The sequence below is a fragment of the Panicum virgatum genome, chromosome 1K (assembly GCF_016808335.1).
Source record: "Panicum virgatum strain AP13 chromosome 1K, P.virgatum_v5, whole genome shotgun sequence".
Taxonomy (NCBI): domain Eukaryota; kingdom Viridiplantae; phylum Streptophyta; class Magnoliopsida; order Poales; family Poaceae; genus Panicum; species Panicum virgatum.
This window is the reverse complement of record NC_053136.1, coordinates 38,733,106-38,743,138: the sequence shown is the minus strand read 5'-3', so window position 1 is coordinate 38,743,138 and position 10,033 is coordinate 38,733,106. Positions and strand designations below refer to the sequence as shown.

The 10,033-nt window shown below is 45.0% G+C and overlaps 1 protein-coding gene across 1 annotated transcript; it reads right to left on the bottom strand.

Annotated features, from left to right (window-relative positions):
• Positions 1–263: 263 nt before the first annotated feature.
• LOC120706461 lies at positions 264–9,746 on the bottom strand. The gene is made up of 5 exons (XM_039991124.1): positions 9,452–9,746; positions 9,198–9,371; positions 1,363–2,557; positions 809–1,275; positions 264–666 (listed from the first exon to the last, which is right to left on the bottom strand). The coding sequence occupies exons 1-5, from the start codon at positions 9,464–9,466 to the stop codon at positions 640–642; spliced, it is 1,878 nt and encodes a 625-aa protein (XP_039847058.1). The 5' UTR covers positions 9,467–9,746; the 3' UTR covers positions 264–639.
• Positions 9,747–10,033: the final 287 nt, after the last annotated feature.

Here is a 10,033-nt window from a genome sequence, read left to right as displayed (position 1 = left end):
AGAATGAAACAATCACTGCGTTCGGCAGCCAGCTCCAGCTCCAGCCCAACAGTATTTTCCTCTCACACCACTCCAGCCACCAGTTCCAGCTCCAGCCAGCCCAACAATATTTTTCTCTCACACCATTCCAGCTCCAGCCTGCCGAACGCAGTAAATGGGTACACATAGATAAAGTTGGCAACAAACACATATATTGCAAAAGGATATACAATAAGAATGGAGCTCCGAAGGAATAAAGAAACTTCATGGAAAACAAAATTATGTGATAGAGATATTGGTTTAAACTTTAAAAACCTTTCTGCTCCAGGGAGCGATTCTTCCCATTTTGAATTTTAATAACTCGACAACACAATAATAACTCAAAATTTATCACCTACTTAAAACACTAATTTCAAATTCATCAACAATTAAGTAACAGTTTAACTTACTGCCTAATCTATACAGTCAACTACAGTAACAACTATCAGGTTGAGCTGCTTTCTTGATCTGTTTGTTGTCACCATCAGAACTATTATACTCCTCCAAGGAAGAAATCGAATGGATTAGAATATTGCAAAATTCATTCATGAGTCTCTTAGATATTATGCCACCGAGGCATTGAACCAATCCTTTCTTTATCTTTATGTATCAAAACTCACATCATTTATGCTCCGACAACAAAATGAGCTGCAAAACAAGGGATATAGTTAAAATCTAACATGTGACTGCTGGGTATATGTTACTCCCTCCGTTCTACGACCTACATTTCGGAACGGAGGGAGTAACTCATAAGTGCGCATGCGGCAATAATTTAAAGAAAATTGCATACCTGTTGGGCAACATGGACTAGATGGTTGCCGCGTTGAGGAGAACCCATTGGATGATCTTGCATGACAGGATCTAGATGAGGATTTTGCTTATTAGGTGGACTACCCAGGTTGCTACTCTTCTCAGGGACAGCACGCGTGTTGTATATAGACACACACTTGCGCTTCCTACGGTTGAATGTGTATTTGATATGTCTGGCACCTACAGTTTGCATGGAGGCTCCAGAACCTGTTTTTGCATGCTCTTCTTTGCTCATGGAGATGCCAATTGAAGCATTACTTTTATCTAAAGCTTGCACGGGACGTCTAGAAGATGCCTTCAATTTTTCTTCTTTGTCCAACGAAATAATAGTAGAAGCACCAGCCTTATGTGAAGCTAAACTGCAGCTTCCATCCTCGGAAACTTCTTTCCGGATTGCAATATTAGTATTTGGTGTTTTCTGCTCTAGCTGGTCCACCACTAAGTTACCTGCATCATGTTGAGATTGTTCAGGATCAAACCATATTAAAAAGAACAACAGAAGGACTGAAATTGTAAAAAAAAATTCTAAACTACCATAATCTACAGCTTCACTTTTGGTCGACTGAAGCAGCACTGCAGAGCTCTTTTCAGGATAAAATTGACCATTATCTGCACCAGTCTGATGCATACTGTTTTCTTTAGTATATTTCAGAGAAGATCCATTTTCTTCAGCAGGTGTATCTGAGCGATTCTCTGTCATCTCATAGATCAATTCATTATCAGAAATGCTTTTATCACTGGTTGTCCTAAGCAAGGTGTTAGCAGATCTAGGAACACTTTTGGAATTAGAAAATTCATCTTCCACAACCCCGACGGTCTTTGTTCTTTTTCTCTTTTTCACTTGCATGTTGTCAATTGCAAGGACATCAAGAAGTTCAGGGAAAGCAGTGCCCGGATTTAAGCGAGCATCCCTCCTGCCTATTTTTAAGTCTTTCTTGATACCACTTAAGGCCTTTCTATCCTGTCCAGCAGAAATCTTAGGAGGTGATAGTTCCTGTTCAAGAGCCTGAATAAGCAGCAAACACCCATTTCCTTCAGATGTATCAGATAACTTGTCTTCTGCTTCCACATGCTCTCTAGTATAATTATTGAACTTATAACTAGGCCTGCTTCTTCTGCTTCTCTTGCGCTTGTACTTACCCAGAAATTTTGTTTGAAGTATCTCTTCCGTGATGGACCTTGTGTGGCATGGGTTTGCATAATTCTGTCTGGCCTTTGAACAACTATTTAATACAGTAGCCTGCGTCTGATTTTGCTTCAGGGATGCATCTGTTCCTTGAACCGGTTGTTTAAGTGCATGGATACGCTGTGTACACCCATTATGATTGAACTTAGGTTCCTTACTCCTTTCCATAAATGATGGCAGATCAGGACTGCAACGATTTATGTCCAATTTTTCCACTGCTCCATTCTCTTTTGCGGCTACAGGAACAAGCCAAGTGTCATCACAATCCTCTGCGTTCTTTTTATTCTTCAACAATATATTTTCTCCTTGTTGATGTATCTTAGAATGAGGGCCGGTGTCTTTATTAGAATCAGCTTCCTTGCATATAGGAAGGCCATTTATTCTTGCCTCAGCTAAGGTTTTCCTTGTCTGCTCTAATTCATTATGTGCCTGATGCAGCTCCACTTTAAGAGAGGCCATAATATTTTGCGCACCATGCAACTGCTCGTCTAGTTCCTTGATCCTTTTAACATGCGCCAAAGATTCCAGTTCTACCTCTTTAACCTGCACATACACAAACAAGTTTCAGGAATGCATTCATTATTAAACAAGAGAGCATATACATAAAGTTCGGTAAGATTGTGAACATATTAAAATATTATTGAACAAATGTAAACACTACAAAGAAGCTCAAAACAAAATAATAGGACAGCAGCTACATGGACAATTTTTTAAATAATTGTTCAAGCAAAAATCAAATTCCAGTGACTTGGCCACTGCCCCAAGTTATTCTTTACAATCTATTGGTCTACTGATGTCGTAAAGAAACAGCTAGCCGTCCTACTAAAGGCTCGGCGTTTCAGGTGGGGTGGGGGGCAAATCCCTATGAGTCATTTAGATATCGAACAATTTTAGAAAAAAAAAGTAGGTGCATATAGATACTGCAACACAATAGGAAACTGCTTTCCTGAAATTTGGATAGTAAATATACTCCCTCCGTCCCAAAAAAAGAATGTAAATCTCATTTCCCGAGGAGTCAAACAATTCCAACTTTGACCGAATTTATACAAAATAGTACTAATATATATTACAACATAGGTATCTTTAGATTAATCATATAATATATTTCTATACTACATCAATTTGAAGACACAAATGTTTGTAATTTTTTGTATAAATTTAGTCAAAATTAAAAGTGTTGACTTCTCGGGAAGCGAGATTTACATTCTTTTTGGGACGGAGGGAGTAGTTAACTGTGACACAATAGGGGACTGCTTTCCAAAAAAAAATGTTAGCGAATATAGTTAACCCAATATTTTTTGGAAATCATATAATATGTGACACAATAACCGACCCTAACTCAGTTAATGGGAGATGTGGGCGTACATCCGCAACACCCACGTTCAAGTCCTCTTCGGCTAAAATTTCGCTACATATTTATAGTGCCACTTTTTTTCCTCCCTTGGTCGAGTTTTTATTAATAACATGCGACATGATAGGTTGTGATGAGGAGTACTAATCATGTTTATAGATAGAGGATCTTACTATACATGTTCTAGAAAATAGAAAGAAGAACTAAACCATGGGGACATCCACTAACGCTACTCCTAAGGTAGGGGGACACTGAAGCTCGACTGGCTTGGTACACGGTGGTAAGAAATCTCATGGAAATACCCACATTTGCGAGCACTCAGATTCAAGCCTGTGTGGGTGGCCTCCTCAGCATCAGGCTCTACCAACTGTCACGGATGCATTCATGGGACGCGTCTACAAGTATCACCCGCATCCAGAAACTAGGCGTCCATAACAAGAATCTAGCGAGTGTAGGATTAGAAAGTTTAGATGGCTTGGAGTCTGTTTCCGTTATTGTAGAGATTGGCTTGAGTTAGTTAAAATAGTGGAGTTTTGGTTAGCCGGCACCTAATCTATAAAGGTGGCCAATAAAGATTGTAATAGTTATCGAAAGAATAGAAGTTCCCTTGAGGGCTCTGTTCTTCGATCCTGACGAACGCATTTGTCGCCGCCGCCGCCGCCGCCGACCAGGGCAGACCCTCGTGTCCACCTCCTCGCTATCCCTTCCGATCTTCTTCTCAATCACAATTGCTGCTCATTTCTCCCCTGCGCACTCCATCTAGGCCTCGCCATATCACGGACGCATTCGTGGGACGCGTCTACAAGCATCGGCCACGTCCAGAAGCCAGGCGTCCGTAATAAGAATCCAGCACGTTTAGGATTAGAAAGTTTAGATGGCTTGGAGTCTGTTTCCGTTATTTTAGAGATTGGTTTGAGTTAGTTATGATAGTGGAGTTTTGGTTAGCCGGCACCTAATCTATAAAGGTGGCCAACGGAAATTGTAATAGTTATCGAAAGAATAGAAGTTCCCGTGAGGGCTCTGCTCTTCGATCCTGGCGAACGCATCTGTCGCCGCCGACCAGGGTAGACCCTCGTGCCCACCTCCTCGCTATCCCTTCCGATCTTCTTCTCAATCACAATTGCTGCTCATTTCTCCCCTGTGCACTCCATCTAGGCCTCGCCATATCACGGACGCATTCGTGGGACGCGTCTACAAGCATCGGCAACGTCCAGAAGCCAGGCGTCCGTAATAAGAATCCAGCACGTTTAGGATTAGAAAGTTTAGATGGCTTGGAGTCTGTTTCCTTTATTTTAGAGATTGGTTTGAGTTAGTTAAGATATTGGAGTTTTGGTTAGCCGGCACCTAATCTATAAAGGTGGCCAACGGAAATTGTAATAGTTATCGAAAGAATAGAAGTTCCCGTGAGGGCTCTGCTCTTCGATCCTGGAATCTGTCGCCGGCGACCAGGGCAGACCCTCGCATCAACCTCCTCGATATCCCTTCCGCTTTTCTTCTCAATCGCAATTGTTGCTTGTTTCTCCCCTACGCACTCCATCTAGGCCTCGCCATGTCACCAATTGAACTATCACTTGCTTCTCCGATTTGTATTTTTGAAAAATAATATTGTACTAAATGACCCTTTTCTACTTCATTCTAGGCTGAAAAATTGAATGGGTAACTCATACTAACTATACAAGCCAATAGCACCAAACCAGCTATGGAGAATGGAACCGGAGAGCAGTATTAGGAAATGTATAGCCAGGGATTTATTCCTTCCTTGTGTACTCCTACCATGTATACCAGCCCATTGGCTATATATACCCCTCATTATGGGTGAGAGGTATCCTCCTAAAATCACTCTACATGGTATTAGCTGACCAGGATCATCCTTGATCCCCTTTCTTCCGCACCTTTTCTTCCCCTCCTATGCGCAGCGTGTTCATCGCCAGGCAGCCACCTCCTCTGATCGGTGCTGCCTTTGTTGCGCCCCTCCTCTGCACGGCAGTCTCCTGAGCTACGTTGCCTTGGCCTGTGCCGTTCCCCACCCCATCCTCTCCAGCCGTCATGGCTGCCAACCCCCCTCTCACCAATGGCAGCATGCCTGCAACTGGCAATGGCACCATCGCCGCCGCCGCTGCAGGAGGATCTGCAGGATCTCTCTTGTCGACGGTGGTGCACCCATATGCCTTGTCTCTGTGAAGTCCCATGTACCGGTGACATTGGTGCTCAAAAAACCCTAATTACACAAAATGGGCTTCATTCTTCAAATCGATGTGTGGTAAATTCGGCCTCAAGCCGCACATCGATGGCTCCACTCCTCCGGCGACCACTGATCCCCTCTGGCTATAGTGGGATTAGGCGGACTGTTGTGTTCACAGCTAGATCTTCGACTCCATCGACGACGTTGTCCTCAACATCGCCATGGACAGCGACAAGCATACCGCCCAAGAACTCTGGGTGGCCATTGAAGGTCTCTTCCGCGCCACAAGGAGCCACGCGCGATCTTCCTCCACCACGAGTTCCATTCCATGCAGCAAGGTGACTCTTCCATTACCGACTATTGCCAGCGTGTGAAGACCTTGGCCGATTCGCTCCGTGACGTCGGCCACCCCATTTCGGACTCGCAAGTCGCAACTCGTCCTCAACCTCCTCCGCAGCATCAACCCATGCTATACCAACACCACCTCGTCGACTGAGCTTCTCCAGCGCATCATGGCTCGCCTCCACTCCGAGTTTGCCATGCCTGATCTCGAGAGCCTCCAACACTTCCTCGGCATCTCCGTCACACGCTCCCCCGACAGCCTGTTCCTGTCCCAGCGACAGTACGCCATCGACCTCCTCTAGCATGCAAGCAGGGCTGAGTGTCACTCCACATCGACCCTGCTGACACTCAGGCCAAGCTCTCCGCATCCAACGGCACCCAAGTCGCCGATCCTTTAGAGTACATGAGTCTCGCAGGCACCCTACAGTACCTCACGCTGACTCGTCCGGACCTCGCCTACGCCGTCTAGCAGGTCTTCCTTTTCAAGCATATCCTGCGCTAAGTGAAAGGCACCTTGTCGACAAGTCTCCACATCAGCAAAGGACCTGTCGACTCCCTGGCGGCCTACTCCAACACGGATTGGGCTTGCTGCCCCGACTCCAAACGGTCTACGTAGAGCTTCTGGCTTTTGCATCTTCCTTGGCGACAATCTGGTATCTTGGTCATCCAAACGCCAGTCCACTCTCTCACTCCAGTGCTGAAGCAGAGTACCGTGCCATCGCCCACTTCATCGCCGAATGTTGTTGGCTACGCCAACTCCTCCAGGAGCTCCACGTCCCGATTGCTACTGCAATAGTTGTTTACTACGACAATGTTAGCGCGGTCTACCTGACCACTAATCCTGTCCATCACCGTCACATGAAGGACATCGAGATCGACATCCACTTCGTCTGCGAAAAGGTCGCATTGGGACAAGTTCATGTTCTACACGTACCGTCCTCTCACCGGTTCCCTATATCATGACCAAGGGCTTACCTACAGTTGTTTGCTGACTTTAGGTTCAGTCTTTACATCCGGGAGCCTCATGTTGTGACTGCGGGAGGGTATTAGGAAATGTATAGCCACGGATTTATTCCTTCCTTGTATACTCCTTCCATGTATACCAACCCATTGGCTATATATATAATACCCCCCCCCCAAAAAAAAAATTATGGGTGAGAGGTGTCCTCCTAAAATCACTCTATAAGTAGTTGAAAGCTAGAGGTGCACAATTGTTTTCCAGATGAATATCAAATATGCATTAGCATTTGTTTTTGAAAGAAGTATGCTTCTTAAGTGTTCATCCATGCTTTCAGCAAGAGTCAGCTGCTCTTCATTTTCAATATTATGTAAAAGAAATGGTGGCCGGAACAACAATATTAGTAGGCACTAGGACATAGGACAACTAAAGCAAAATATGGCAGAAATGTAATCAACACATCATATCAGAACTAAGATAATAGGTGGTCAGGTGGATGTGAGAATAATCACTTTACATTGCCATAGACCATACATATCAGATAACTAGCTCAGAACATTACTTATAGTGGAGAGGCATCACTATCTTTATTATAATGAATTAATGATCCATACAACAAATTGGGTCATTCACAATGTGGAAGACTGAAAGTAACTGTATTGTTACTATGAACCTTCACAATAAGAACTGCACCAATGCTCTGTGGTAGCATGAAACAGTGGTGGAACCTTTCTCAGCTCTTTGTAGCAGACATGGCCTATAACACTGACAATTCCAATCTTATGCATTACATGGAGAGAAAGTCAACACAAAAGTTCTGAAAATAGTCTGCTAAAACATTAAGAATCACTAAATAATCATAGGACATGATTGGTGTAAAGTTAACTATAAGACTAAGGGGAAAGTACTTCATCGGCATCGCACAATTTTCTAGACAAAAAAAAGTGTGATACAAAAATCAACCCAAGAAAAAAAGATGCCCATGCAACAAATTTCACTGGGACAATTCCCTTGTCCCCCAACTCCAGGTTCCAATCAAGAGCACACCAAAAGCTGCAATCATATCAGTATGCGATTCTTCGAATTGTTACCCCTCAAAGAAGCATTTTCTATTTTATACTCTTATGCAGTGACTGAGTGACATATTTGGCACACGCAACAGAAATATAACTAATAACTAAAAGCCTCCAGGTATTTTTCATATCCTCAAGGCACTAAACTTTGGTTGTATACAAAATCACCAGCACTGAAATTTTGAGGCACACAATGTCAGGCAAACTTAGTAAATTCGTAACAGAGAGAAAAAACAAACCAGATAGAAAAAATAAGTGTATGGTCAAGTTAAATTGTATAAATCAGTGAAGACGCAGTGGCAAAGGCACATCAGAATCCTATTATCACTGAAATCAGTGCGGTTCCAAGCTTCCAGCAACCACAATAGCACCCTCCTCTGCTTTATATCAGAATAAAAGCATAATAATCTGAATACCCATTCAAATACTTAAGGCCCCCAACAATATCAACATAGTGTGAATCACGGCCCTGTGAACCTAGAATAGGGTTATGGCAAATCTATAATACTAGATGCGAAGAGGGAGGAACAATCAGGAGGCACAAAATTTTGTTTTCCAAAGAGATTCAGTGATACCAAGTCTCCTAGCTGCTTAGTGACCCTTCTACCACCATGCACAGAAGAATGTACTAGTTATTTTGGATTCTCAAAGAATCGAGGGAGGGGAACGGATCCTCCTCAAACAATACAAGGTTATCTAAGTTCCAACAGAATCACTGCACAAACCGCAATGTAGAGGAACAAAATCGCGAGGACGAAATCATTACACTACGAGCTGCAAATCCAAGCCATCCAAATGCAAAATTTCAGATGGACCACCAACATCCTGGTAGCAGAAACCCGAAGCACAAAATTGAGAAGACAAAATCCATATCCCACGAGCTCCAAATCCAAGTCACGCTAATGAGAAATTTGAACCGGACCTTCACCACGGCAATCCCTATAACAGAAACCAAAAGCACAAAATCAAGCAACCCAAATCCCTATCCAACCTGCTACACTGTCCTTAGAATGCGAATTTGAAATGAACATTCAGCCACAATACCTCCCGAAAAGAAACTGGAGTTCCGCTCTCCATCCGAAACAATAAACCCCCAAAACCTCCCCTAAAACGCAAAGACTGGCACCCTCCAATCTAGACTATTCGTACGCAACACAGGAGCAAAATCCAGATACAATCCAAGCGCAAATGATTCACAACGCACGCGCAACCCACGAGCAAACTCGACCAAAAGCGAGAGGTTCGGGCGCGGGGGGTGGAGGGAGACTAAATCGTACCCTGGCCTCCATGATGGCCTTGAGCCGCAGGAGCGCAGCGACGCCGTCCTCCTTGGCGGCCTCGAGCCCGGCGGCGAGCGCCGCCGCGCGCCGCTCCGCCTCCAGCACCCGCGCCGCCGACTCCTGCGCCATGTTGAGCATGATGCTCGCGAACGCCTTCCTCGCCGCCTCCACCTGCGCGAGAACCAACCGACCCGATCAGCTCAAGCAGCGGACGGAGTCCCCCGCGTCGGGTACTGGGAGCGGAATTTCACCTGGGAGTCCGCCATTTCGGAGCGGCGAAGAAATTTTGGGGGGAGGAGGGGAGAAGGGTGGGCTGGTCGTTCCTGGTGGCGTTGGGGGGGCTCTGGCGGTTGGAATAGAGAGGAGTGGGGGGAATGGGAAGGGGGGGCGGGGAGGGGAGGGAGGAGGTGGGCGCGGCGCGGCAGCCGCTGGCGCTGCGGCGCCTGCGCTCGCTCGTCCCCGCCGCCTTTTTCACTGGCTGCTGTGGCGTCCGTTGGAGTTCCAATTTGGGGGAGCGGAAGTGGCGGAAGCCCAACTACCCAAATGTTCCAGGCATGGAGCCGAGGACCTTGTGGTTTGGGGAAATTGCGTTTGGGGGAGGAAGAAGGCTCGAGAGACGCGGGTGTGGGCGGGCGCACGCAGAAACTCTGGACTGGAGCCTGGTTTCGCCAACTATGTTCGGAGTAACCCGTAACTGAAATGATGCTGGCAAAATTTTAGAAAGCAATAAAGATTTTGATATTCTTAAAAAAATTTAAGTAGTAATAAATGAGTAGAGTTGTCTATGGTAGAATCAAAATACCATTTTCCTCTACAAATTTAAAAAGACCAAG